The 13371-nt window shown below is 43.1% G+C and overlaps 1 protein-coding gene across 1 annotated transcript in view; it reads right to left on the minus strand.

The window, feature by feature from the left end:
- The window catches only part of cadpsa (Ca2+-dependent activator protein for secretion a), a 252895-nt gene that overhangs the window by 188324 nt on the left and 51200 nt on the right, over window positions 1-13371 (minus strand). The window contains exon 3 of the mRNA XM_034084138.2: window positions 10257-10589. Coding sequence (XP_033940029.1) covers window positions 10257-10589 — 333 coding nt within the window. The remainder of the gene's footprint in view (window positions 1-10256; window positions 10590-13371) is intronic.

The following is a 13371-nucleotide window of genomic DNA, read 5'->3' on the forward strand; positions in this document are numbered from 1 at the left end:
TTCGTGCTGAGGGAGAGGTTAAAAAGAGAAGTAAGAGGTGGAGCAATAAAATCTGCAGCTATCTTTAAAAAGAAAGGTTCTACGTTGTCCGGGCCAGCCGGTTTCCTAGGATCTAACTTGGATAATGCTTCATGAACAATACCAATAGTTAAAGGAGTAAAACTGAAAGGGTTTTCCAGACCACATTGTTCAGAGTCAAGGATTGGAGCGTTCACAGGAGCCACACAGCCAAACAGAGAGCCACAAGACACAAAATGCTCATTAAAGCAATTTAGCATAGTAGCCCTGTCTGATATAGTGCCAGATGCTGTGGTGAGGCACGGAGGTAGCTCATTTGGGATATCACCAGTGGAAATCGATTTTATGGCTTTCCAAAATGTCCTAGGATTATTCAGGTTTTCTGTGGTAACCGACAAATAGTACTTTGATTTAGCACTTTTTATTTGAGATGTGAAGCTATTTCTTAGCTGCCTAAAACGTAGCCATTCTACCTCTGAGCCTGATTTCCTAGCCTTAGCCCAAGCATTATTTCTCTCATGAAGGAGACTGGACAGCTCAGCAGAAAACCAGGGATTGTTTCGTCCCTTCACTCTAAATGTACGCAGAGGTGCATGTCTATCTATAATTTTCATAAAACCAAGATAAAAATAAGACCATGCAGTTTCTACATCAGCACACAAATTGATTCTACCCCAATCAAAATCAAACGGATCATGTAAAAAACCCTGCTCCAGAAAGTGTTTTTTGTCTCTCTTTGTGATGACACGTGGTTTAACCTTTTGGACCTTAGTGTCCCTAATTGTGGCCACAACACAGTGGTCACTCACATCATTAGCAAATACTCCCACAGATGAGTATTTATGTGGAACATTTGTTAAAATTAGATCAATTAAGGAGGATTTGTTTGGGGACTTAATATTTGGGCGAGTAGGACTGTCTATAATCTGGGTAAAATTCAATGAGGTACACAGGTTTTTAAAATCCTCTGACACAGAAGTTAACCAGTCCCAATTAAAATCACCAAGCAGCACTATTTCCTTGTAGGAAAGTTGCGATAACAGTTTTGCCAAAGACGATAAAGAGTCCTTGACATTTTCACTGCTATGTAACTGTAACCTGAGAACCACTGAAGCTACAACAGTGCAACAGTCCAACTTTTAAAGAACAGTTCTTGTTGAGAAAAACCAGCATATCTGCCTTCTCAGGCATACCGGGAAGACATGTTTGAACATTTTAAAGTAAAATGCTTCTATCTGGTGCACTTTAAGCAGAATTACTAGAGACTAGATCTAGGGGGTAGGCCTACAACTCTAAACACCCATATGAAAAAGATCGGTTTACATTTGAATAATTAAATAAGTATGTGAACATAACCAGTAACCTACCATAGTCAACCAATAACAAATACATATAACGTATTTTAGTTTTGTTGTTCATTCATATCTTATTTTACTATTTTATTTATGCATATGTTTTTATCTCTCCAGTTTAAAACGATATGTCTGGTTTACTGTTCTATAGTTTACGTTGGAATGATTTCAAACCTGTTTTATCCCAATAATTATAAAGGAGTGCCTTGGAAATATGTGTTTACATAAATTGTGATCAAACCGTTTGAGACCCACTGAGATAACTTAGACTAAAGTGAACTATCTAAACCCTCAGAGTCCTTTACCTCACTGAGCTGAAGTTATCAGCCTCAGTCTGACTGGAGAGGACTCTCCCTCCACATCATTGTAGAAACATCTTCTTCTTCCGTTAGAGCAGCTAGCACCAGATGCTAATAACAACAGCGCCCTCCCTTTCGCCCTCGCTCACTCGCACTTTGGCTGTGAGCTGCGGGCGCCAGATAAGCCAACATCCCCCATTTTCATCGTACAGGGCAAATGAGAAGTGTAACCGGGATGAAAAGGGTGTTACATTTACTTAATTATGAATGTTGTTACATCAAGGCCGATAATTAGGATGAGCACCAACGGTCAAAACATTTTTCCTCCCAGAGCTGTCAGCGCAGCGCCTCCCAGATCTGGCGCCCTAGGCGAACATCTATAACGCCAGTGCGACGGGCCGGCCCTGGTCTCAAGTTACGCTGTAGGAAGTGTAGGTACAACGCTACATTTCCCGCCTCGCCGTAGTCATACAGTAGGCTACGGAGAGCGGCGAGAAACATTTCCTTAGGCATCGAAAAGCGGAACCGAAATTCACATTTCTAAATGATGCCGTTGGAATCGAAATGTTGGAACCCAACCCTACCCGCGGGTGACTCACATTACCCCTGTGGGCGACTAAATGCCCGCGGGCACCATGTTGGCTACCCCTGCTGTAGGCTATCCATGGTTCCGATAGAGAGAGGGGGGGGGGTATAAGGAAAACACAGACACTCATCACCGAGGTCACAATATCAATCGATCCAGCAGAGCAATAGCCTGTAGGCAAAACACAGAAGATCAACAAAAGCTCTGACATAAAATGAACAAACCAAAGCTGAAGTAGAGGTCAACTTCATTCATTTGCTTTCCGTTTTACTGATTTTAATTGCTGTACGCTGCCCTCTCTCGTGTCCTCTTCAAAAACAACTACTATTTTTGTGGCACACGTACTTACAGCCAATCAGCTCTCTGAAAATTGAGATGACGTTTGGTGGGTATGTCAGCACAGTCCCCCGATGGTGATTATTTCTTTGCCGCACACATTGAATAGAAAAAGACTCTGAGCATGCGCAGTGTAGTTTTTACAGCAACCAGTCACTTTGACAGTGAAAGGGAGGGGCCAGATCGGGGCTTGACCCACGTCGCTCAAAACGGCTCAATAGGCACACTGTAGACAGTAATTAGAAGAAAACAGACTAAAACAGCAATTTACAGACGAATTAGATGATTAAACATGATCTTAAAATATATTTTAAGATGTATTTTTTTTGCATTTACATTTTTTTGGAATTATTATTTGAATTACTTTCTGCTGACACCAGGTGGGGCTGTGCACCTGCCCCAAATGACCACTCGCCACTGGCTGTATTGAACAAATAAACTCAAACTAACTATCACTATAACATGTTGGTTACAACAACGAGGCATCTGGTGCAGTGGGTTGAGCGTTGGTGTTCGGATCAGGTTCAAACCCCACTGCAGTCAGCATGTCGTTGTGTCCCTGAGACACTTCACCCCAAATTGCTCCTGTGGGGATTGTCCACGGTATTGAGTATGTAAGTCGCTTTGGATAAAAGCATCTAACAAGTGACATGTAATGTAATGGTGATGAAAAATGCACCTAACGTACCACTGTTCATTGAAGTAATACAAAAACGGCACATTAAACAAACCATCATGCTCTTACTTTGAAACCTTGAAATGCGGAAATGTCGTCATCAGCAGGCCATCACGTGGTTTCCGAAAATAACCGAGTGACACGAGTAGATTTCGGTCGAGACCGGCGGAAAGTTTCTCTCAAAACTGTGGATGTTTCTCAATCTCGAGTAAAGCTGCTCCAGAGCCACTATTTCAAGCGTCGAGTGCCGCCGAAGTACTGTTCCAATGTCCAGCATACTTGGAATTCTACCGAGCCCGGCTTACTTCGTAGCAAGACATTTCGAGGCTGCACATGTGTAGACTCCGCGGTCTTAAAATCCCCACAATGCTTTGCGCACGGACCAATTTCCCCAAATCTGTGGCGGAAAATGTAAGGCGGGGCCTCTCATATGACGCATACACACTTGCTCGCCTGTTCCACTCTTCGTTTTCCGAATTATAGAAAGTATTCTTGCCTCGCTTCTGAAGCAAGACGCTCGGAAGACATGTGCTACATGTACATGTGCTCTGTGTGTGTAAAAAGATGCTCCACAAGCAGAGACTTGAGATCCACAAGCGCATTTTTGGTTGACAAATACAAAATGGATTCACAAATGCCTGATCGAAAGTTGTCAATGTTAAAGAGATATTCACAAATTCCTTTTGTTTATTTGTAAATTAATTATTGTATTCACAGATCTTTTTTGTGAAAATATTTTGCGTATTTGCAGATCCGTTTTACATTTGCAAATTTATTTGTGAGCTTGCAAATCTTTTAAATGCATTTGTGGATGGTGTTTTACATTTACAAATCACATATTTACACACAAATTCTTTTTATGTTCACAACTATTTATGAGATAAATCTAACCCCATAAATATATCTATTTTTCTATATAATGTGCGTATGGGGTTAACATATAAAGACATATCGGTTTTTTTAAAGATTGTGTTGATTGACGACACACATCATTTTTCCTCATGGACTTCAAAATACATTATTTGAAATCTGGAAACTGTAGTGGGCATTTAATTGTATCATATTTGGTTGGTAAAAAAATTACCAAATCATAAAAAATAAGAAGCAAATAATTGTCTCTAACTGAAATATTTGAATGTCTGAATGTATCACACACTTTAAGGTCCCAAGTCATGCTTTTTCGGTTATTACCCGTCCCCTTGTGTGTTATGAAGGTTGTTATGCATGTAAACGGTCTGCAGAGTCAAAACCCTCAAAGTACACCCTGTAGCGAGTAAAACTACATGTTTTCAAAACGCCTCGTTGAAGATACTCAGTGTCCATTGTTTACTTCCTGGCAGTGGCGGTTCTAGAACATTTTACATGGGGGGGCAAAGGGGGGGCAAGAGGTCATGCCAGGGTGGCATGGGAAGGCGGACAGTACGTGGTATTTGATACTGTATATAACCTATTTATTGTTAATTCATGCCCTAACACAAGTGTTCTTAATGCACAAGAGAAACAAGGTGTTCAGACAAACAATCGGGTGCCCTTTAAGTCCCCCAAGCTTACTTCAATCATTTTAAATGAAAGGAAACTACAAAATGTATTTTAAAGCAATTAATTAATGGAACAGGTTGTTTTGAATTACAATGTAAAATTAAATATATATTTTGTTTTTAAAAAACGTGTTGTCTTAGTATTAGACAGACATATTTGCATGTGCTCACTAAGCATTATTACATATTAATTTAATATTAAACAAATCAAAATGGCCAATTATTATTCCTTTGCTGCTAATATAATCATATGCTTGTCAACTTTAACTGATCAAAAATAAATTCTGAAAAAATACTTGAATTATCTATGAAATTGCAATATTGACACACGTCCCTCAGTTTGTTTCAACCCCGTCACGCCATACCATTTACCCTCCTTAAAATACTGGATCAGTCCATGTGTGATCTGCAGGGAGGGAATTACATCACAAAAGTGTCAGTTTCTTCTCTTATCTATATTTCAGTTTTTGTATTCTCAGATTAAGATTGACAAGCTCAACATTTCAACTCTGTTATATGAATTAATAATAGTATATAATTGTTATTGCAAAATAAACAATAGTTTTGCAAAATATTACAATTTTGTAATGTCCTTGACCTCCATGTGGTGCCATATCTGAGCTAAACAAGGTCTCATGGCTACTTTTTGTCAAAAACTTCAGCCCTGTTAAATTTTTTCAAGTAAATTCCTAGTAATTATTTATATGTTGTGCCTGAGGTGGGAAAATGTAAGTAGTCCACTACCAGATGTTGACCAAACATTTTGGTTTAATTTTTCAAAGATATAAAGACCCAAAAGGCACACGATTCAGAGAATACTCTAATTCTGCATACTGTAAGTACTTAGTTATAATTAAGTACACAAATGGCATCACCCATCTCTTCAGAGAGCTACAGGTGACCTGTGCAGCAAAACATTTCAATCAATAATTGTCAATACTAAGAGCTGCTAGATTGAGCTGCTGTGATGGAACATGTGAGGAGAATAAGAACACACCATGTGGTCCAGCTGGACTTTCATCTGCCTCCTGATCCCTGCCTCTGGCCCTCTTTCTGACACTTCATCTTTATTCCTCACATACATTCCTTCTTCTTCTTCACTAATGTCTTCATCTCCTCCTGGCTTCCTCCTGCTCTGACCCTCCTGGTCTCTTCATCTCCTCCTCTTCCTCCTGCTCTGACCCTCCTGGTCTCTTCATCTCCTCCTCTTCCTCCTGCTCTGACCCTCCTGGTCTCTTCATCTCCTCCTCTTCCTCCTGCTCTGACCCTCCTGGTCTCTTCATCTCCTCCTCTTCCTCCTGCTCTGACCCTCCTGGTCTCTTCATCTCTCTTTTCCTTTTCCTCTTTCTGTTCGTCCTGATCACTTCTCAGATATGTCTTTTTGTTGTTGTTGAATCACTCCTATACTCTGGCCTGCAAGAGTCTACTTGTGAAAAGCACTGGTACAAATGCTTGTATAACTTTACACGTTAGGGCCATGTAGCTAATAAGTAGCATATCATCAGAAAGTATTGATCAAGCGCACACGGGCAGCTGTGTTTGGATCCAGTTTTTAAGGTAAAGGATGCATCCTGGTTTCATTGATCTGGCCTCATGGCTGTGATGTGTAGTTTTCGTGGATTTAATAGTAGGCTACCGCGTAGTTTAGCAAAGTGATCGATCTCCCAGCTAACGCTGTCTGCGTAGTATTTTGTAACGTAACGCCCCAAACAGCGCCCGTCTGTTAAACGCTATCGATTCAAACGGCAGCGTTTTATTAATATTTAGTTTCAAGCTCTCGTCCTTAGTAAAAACAAAACTAGTGGAAAGGGAAATGCTCCCAGGGGAAGCTGATCCATAGGTGCTGGGACAGCTCGCTCCCTCTCTGCAGCTCTGTGAGCCGCGGTCTGTGTGAACGCCGCTCCGCAGTTTAATGCAGGGCCGTAGCTACGTTTTTAACGAGCCTAAAATGATATTTAAAATGATTCCCTTTTAACTAATGTAATGCTTGTTTCGTTGCTTGAGAAGCTTGTGGAAATAGTGTAGGTTTGTTTTAGTACAGTTTTAAGGAAACAAAAGTTAGGGGGGCAGCTGGGGGGGCAAGGCTCTCCAGTGGGGGGGCAGCTTCCCCCCCTTGCCCCCCCGTAGATCCGCCCCTGCTTCCTGGGTATTGTGACGTAGGAATGGCCAGTAGCCGCGCCCAGAGCTATGACGCGATACGGTCATGCGTTACCCGGAACCAAATGGACCAATCCGTGGAGCCGTTACGTCCGCGGAGCCGTTAGGTTAAGCCCCCGCTGATTGGTCCAAATTGACCAATCCACGGACTTCCTCACACACACAGTGGCCGTTTCTCAATCGCGAGTACACATGCTGCAGAGCAACTATTTCAAGTATACTACGTCATAGAGTGGCGCAGAATGTTGGGCATTCAACATGCATTTAGGCCCAATCCCAAACCACTCCCTCAACCCTACCCCTCCGTGACGGAGTGAACTCCGTCTGTAGCCACACTCACAGCTCAACGAGGCTCCCTCCTGTCAGATGGAGGGAGTAAACACAGCAGCAAGCTTTGGGACGGCCTCCCCTCTCTCCGGCAGAAACAGGAAGTGCCGTAACTGTATGTAACAACGGTTTCAAATCAGCATCTCTTAGACAAAAAATGTAAATGAATAACTCAAATAAAACTCCAAACATCTTTCATTGTGTTTCAAAGCTCTTTTAGTTTTAAACCTGATGTTTATAAGCTTCTTAGTTTTTGCAACAGCCGATGCAGACTCGCTGTTTGAGGGCTTGATAGCCCACTCCCCCTCCACACCGCTCCACACTCGTTGGTTTGCAACAGCCCTCAATATGGCGAGTCTGCAGCGGTGCTGACTTGAGACCGGTCTCTCCCTGACCGGAGTCACGCTGTGTGTGTCCGTCGGGAAACACGCTGTTTACAAGTAGTTCCAGCAAACATCCACTGATAAATTGTGATGTTAACGACCTCATGATGACCTCATATGTTTTTAACTTAGGATCAAACCTGTGTTTAGTCCAGAAAAAGGTAAATGTGTGCATTTTATTATAAAGTTGTGTATATTTACAGACCGTTGCAAAAACTAAGAAGCTTATAAACATCAGGTTTAAAACTAAAAGAGTTTTACAAAAAAGTAACACAATGAAAGATGTTTGGAGTTTTATTTGAGTTATTCATTTACATTTTTTGTCTAAGAGAAGCTGATTTGAAACCGTTGTTACATACAGTTACGGCACTTCCTGTTTCTGCCGGAGAGAGGGGAGGCCGTCCCAAAGCTTGCTGCTGTATTTACTCCATCCATCTGACAGGAGGGAGCCTCGTTGAGCTGCGAGTGTGGCTACAGACGGAGTTCACTCCATCACGGAGGGGTAGGGTCGAGGGAGTGGTTTGGGATTGGGTCTGAGAAACGGCCACTCAGTGCAGGCAGCTCAGCTGGTCTCTCCTCCCTGGCTGCAGGCTGATAACAGACAGTTGGGATCGCGGCGGAATTCTCTCTGCAGACCCATTCTCACAGCGTTTATCAACCTTTTTCTTTCTCACTATCAAGCCACACTTATTGTTTTTACTTCGGCTGTGACTTTGTGTGTGCTCAGGGTGAGTTTGACTGTGTTTGGCTGTGTATCGCTAAACAAGGAAATCACACCTCCACGGAGCTCAGCGCGATTCACAACGTCCCGACCAATCAGAGCATACTGTGCTCACAGGGAGGGGGGGGGCTGGAGCTACTGGAGCTACACCGAGCCGTTAAAGGCAGAGTGACATTCAGTGAATACACGTAGTTTACAGAGATGCTGAGAAACCAATGTGAGTTTGGAACATTGCACAGTATAAATCTATTCTAGTAGACCTCAACAATGGAACTATGATCAGTGGAAATGGCCATGACACGGGACCTTTAAGAACGTCACCTGGCCTGTATGTTAATTTCATATGTTTTTAAAACATTGTTTATGCTTTAAGACCACTTGTATGTGTTTTCAGAATATTTTAGTAAAGATTTGGGTCCACATTAAAACACTTAAACTCAATTCAACAGAGATCATTTGTAATTGCTGAAATGATGAAACTTATAGACACCCCCCTGATGTCTGTTAGGAACTTCCTTCGTGAGATATATAAGGCAGCGCTAACCCCTCTGAAAGTCGATAAAAAGCAGCTCACCAGTTTGTCCTTGGTACTGAATCCATTTAGAAGTGATGTGCCTTTTATAAACCACTCTCCATGTCAAACCTCAGCTGTTGGCAAATGATCAAACTGTAAACGCCAAAGAGCTGGAACATGTGTGTGGACAGAGACAGAGAGACTTGTAGAGCTGCTGAGTGAGGGGCTGAGGATCCAGAGACCACGGACACATTATTACCACATCCATCTTCTTTATCTGCCTGCTCTGTGATTATCATCGCAGTCTGCATATTAATAACTCATTATCATCCCGCAGCACATTTCCAGCTGATTGAACCCCCTGCTTCTCTGCATTCGGTTTGCCACAGAACCTTGCCGAGCGTCCACACATGTGGGATGGAGTTTTGATCCAACGTAAATGTATTGAAAATAAGGTTGGCTTTTTTGCCTCTTTAATTTGTATTGTTTTATAATAGGTTTCATATGCATTGTTTAACGCTTTGAATCCACTGAACACTTAAACGTTCATGCAGAGGTGTTGTGGCTTCCTCCAAGGAAAAGACACATGTTTTGTGCAACCTTTCCACAATTAACACAACTCTGACACTCACACTCTGCTGTTTGGACTTCAGTCACAACCCAGTCTCACGGCATTTTGTGTTATAGTCACGAAATTAATCTATTGATTCGTGTTCACCAACACGATTTCCCCATTTCTTTCGTGTCACACAGAACGACCATCTGGCACATGCGCACTGCAGATCGGGCAGAGCTGCAGATCGGGCAGAGCTGCAGATCGGGTAGTGACAGTGCTTGTCACTACCCGATCCGTCCCCCTGCCCGATCGGTACTGCGCATGTGCGAGATGGTCCGCCATATTGGACAACTCCGGACGGCAACCCAAGATGGACACTTGACACAGTGGCTTTTAGCAAAGCTCAAAAATCTCTCATAGACAAACCTTTTCTCCCTCGTCATTACGACAGTTTCTAAAAAAATAGCACCAACTGGTTGGACTCATCATCCCCGACTGATTGGTCAGGTCAAAACACAATGTCAGTGTGATTTATGAAATGAAAGAAACGGATGATTCAATCTCCTTATCAAGCTAATTTTAGAGTTATTGAATGACAAAATAAACTCAGTCAAACAGCTCTCTTATTCCGCTCTTCAACACTGACACCTGAGTCAAAGAACACATTCAAATGTACACAGAGGTACAGTAAGACAATCATTTTGTTTCGCAAAATAAACTACTAAAAGGGAGAGATCCACAGAGGTGTCTGTCACATATTGACAGATAAACAGTTAGGTATTGGAGCACTGACCTGGCAGGCGTTGTAGAGCAGCTGGTGCTCAAACTTCTTGACGCCCAGGATCTGCTGGAACATCTCGTACAGCTGGTCCTTGCTGAGGATGAGCTCGGAGGCGGCGCTGGCTGTCATCCTCTGCTGGTGCTTCCGGGGGTCCTCCTCTCCTCGGTAGATGGTGTCAAACTTGGCGATCCAGGAGCTCAGCACCGTCTCCTTGCTCAGGCCGTCGATCTCAGGCAGGCTGCGCACCCTCTTCTCTATGTGCTTCTTAAAAACCTCCCGGGAATCGCTGGCCGAGCAGCCGCCGCTCTGCACCATCCGGGACACACGGTCGCTCTTGAGGAACACCTGCAACCAGTTTGTGAAATGTTCTTTATGCATCACAAACTCAGAGTGGTGTAAAGTAACCAAGTAGATTTATTTTCAATTGTAGGTACCCTAACTTTACTTGAGTGCAATGGCGGTACTAGATTAATTTAAGTGGGGGGCAGTAATGGGGCCAATACATTTATGAGGGGCACATTTAATGCAGGAAGAAGGGGACTTTAACGAGTTTAGAGTTAAAAGCGCATAAAATACATAAAAAAACATTTTTTTTACTACATTCACAAGCTACCCTGCAGTATACAGTCATTACAACTAGCTTTGATAACACTTTAATGCATCAATAATTATAAAACATATCATTTATATTATTCTGAAATTGACCAATCTGCACAATGACTACTGTAGGAGCCATTTAGGGGTGTTGTTGTTATGTCAGTTTACTTTATTTATATTTATACTACAATACTATTTTGAACACTTGGTGGCGGGGTTTAGCTGCACCGGGTGTATAAAAGCAGTCACAGGTGACAGGAAATGACATGGACACAGGAGGAAGAGCATACCGATTCCACGAGCATGGCCAGAACGGCACCAGCCCAGCAGATGCTCATACCACAATCATTGACACAGTGTAATAAAACCTTGGTATGTAAATGCAAAATAAACCATCATTCTAAACTGCAGCAAAAGACCGGAAATCCATCTGTTCGTGTCTGCGTCAGGATCACTCTTAAAACCTCCTGTGAAAGCAGTGGCAAATATATAGGACATGGGAACATGGAAATTGCCATTACAACTACTTTAACCAGTTTAGCCCTGAGCCTGTTTTTCAGGTCTCAGGCTCGAAAATGACATTCCCAGAACAAATAACCATATCTTCCCTTCTAAAAGGGTTACATTAATAATATTTTCTCTCAAAGTAATGATAAACCTGTGAGTTGGATGTAGAAAAGTCAGAAGATTGATGCAAAACAAGTGACATTTGACCTCTTTAGAGAGGTTTAGCAAAAGAAATCCACCTCTGAGGTGATTTGGGTGGAAATGGGGGTTTTACCGTTTCTCTGGAACCCATTGGTCGATTTTGGTGATTGACATCTCTTTCTGACTGTTAGAGCCAATATAATCGAAGGGGAATCTCCCCATACACACACATGTTAACACAAAAGGTGGGGGCTTAGCGCATGCAGGTTTGCATCAGAGTGAAGCTATCTCTCGCTCTGACATCTGGAAACGGAAAAGCAGGTTTATTGCTCATGGATTATCAGAAATCATTTCAAAGGGACACAGACACATTGGATTAACCTATGGATTAACTTCAGTAGCGTTTTATCGTTTTAATGCCATTGAAGACCACTTTTGACCAGACAACAACCAAGGTGAGCCATGTTGCCGTTTTTAGCGGTTTTGATGTCTGTTCTTGTTAATAGCTTCGCGAGTTCTTATCATGGAGTGATGATGTATGTACTCACGATCAGATCGATGGGTTGGACATGCAGCTACGATCAGGGCCGGACTGGGACAGGCCGGGAATTATACACCCAGCCAGGCTACTACCAGTTTTCTTTTGTGCCATTTTCCTGGATTTATTTGTCAATATATACAGCGTTGCTGCCCAAATCGATTTAGGAACCTATCCATGTGAACATATTTTAAGTGGAGGTGGACCTCAAATCCTCTAGGGGGGTCCGGGGCATGCTCCCCCGGTAAGATTTTTTTTTAAATGTTGGAAATGCATCAATCTGGTGCACTTTGAGGGGGAAATAAAGAGACTACACCCATATGAAACAGAACTGTGTACATTTAAATAATCATAAAATCATAAGAACATGGCCATAACCAATAACATACCATATCCACCCTTTCCTTCCATTCCCACGTCAAGTCTGTAACCAAATCGGCTTTCTACCACCTGCGGAACATTTCCAGACTCCGACCGTCACTCTCGGAGTCGGTTGCCGAGACCCTGGTGCATGCATTTGTCACCACCCGCTTGGACTACTGCAATGGTGTCCTGTTCGGGGTTCCCAACAAAACCCTGGACAGGCTCCAGTATGTCCAAAATTGTGCAGCTCGGGTCCTCACACACACAAAGCCGTGGCAGCACATCACTCCCACCCTCATCCACCTCCACTGGTTGCCGGTCAAGTTCCGCATAACTTATAAAGTCCTCCTCCTGACCTACAAGTCCCTCCATGCCCTTGCCCCCCAGTACCTATCGGACATCCTTCACCCGCATGCCCCACCCCGGAACCTGCGGTCTTCAGACTCTGGCCTGCTCACCACCCCCCGCACCAAACTGAGAACCTTCGGGGACAGAGCCTTCAGTGTGGCAGCCCCCACCCTCTGGAACGCTCTCCCTGCGGAGATTCGCAACATCCCCACACTGGACGCCTTCAAAAGGGCCCTCAAGTCCCATCTGTTCATCAAGGCTTTCGGCCCTTAAATCTATCTGTTGTTTTGTCTGTCTGACCTTTGTTTTGTTTTGTTTGTGCTTGCCCTATTCCTGTAAAGCGACCTTGGGTCCCTTGAAAGGCGCTATAGAAATCCCAGCTATTATTATTATTATTATATCCAATATGAAAAACATTGAAACTTGTGTATTTATTTGTTTTTGGTTCATTTATAGTTGTGAGTGTGTGCTCCTGAATCAGCCTCACCTGTCTCCCTCCTCTCCCTCCTCTCCCTCCTCTCCCTCCTCTCCCTCCTCTCCCTCCTCTCCCTCCTCTCCCCCTGCTCCTCTTTGAGGCAGCAGCAAAGACTAGTTTTAGCTCTCAACAAGTTTTTAAAGTTTATCTTACCTTTC

The sequence above is a fragment of the Pseudochaenichthys georgianus genome, chromosome 5 (genome assembly GCF_902827115.2).
Source record: "Pseudochaenichthys georgianus chromosome 5, fPseGeo1.2, whole genome shotgun sequence".
In the NCBI taxonomy this organism is placed as follows: domain Eukaryota; kingdom Metazoa; phylum Chordata; class Actinopteri; order Perciformes; family Channichthyidae; genus Pseudochaenichthys; species Pseudochaenichthys georgianus.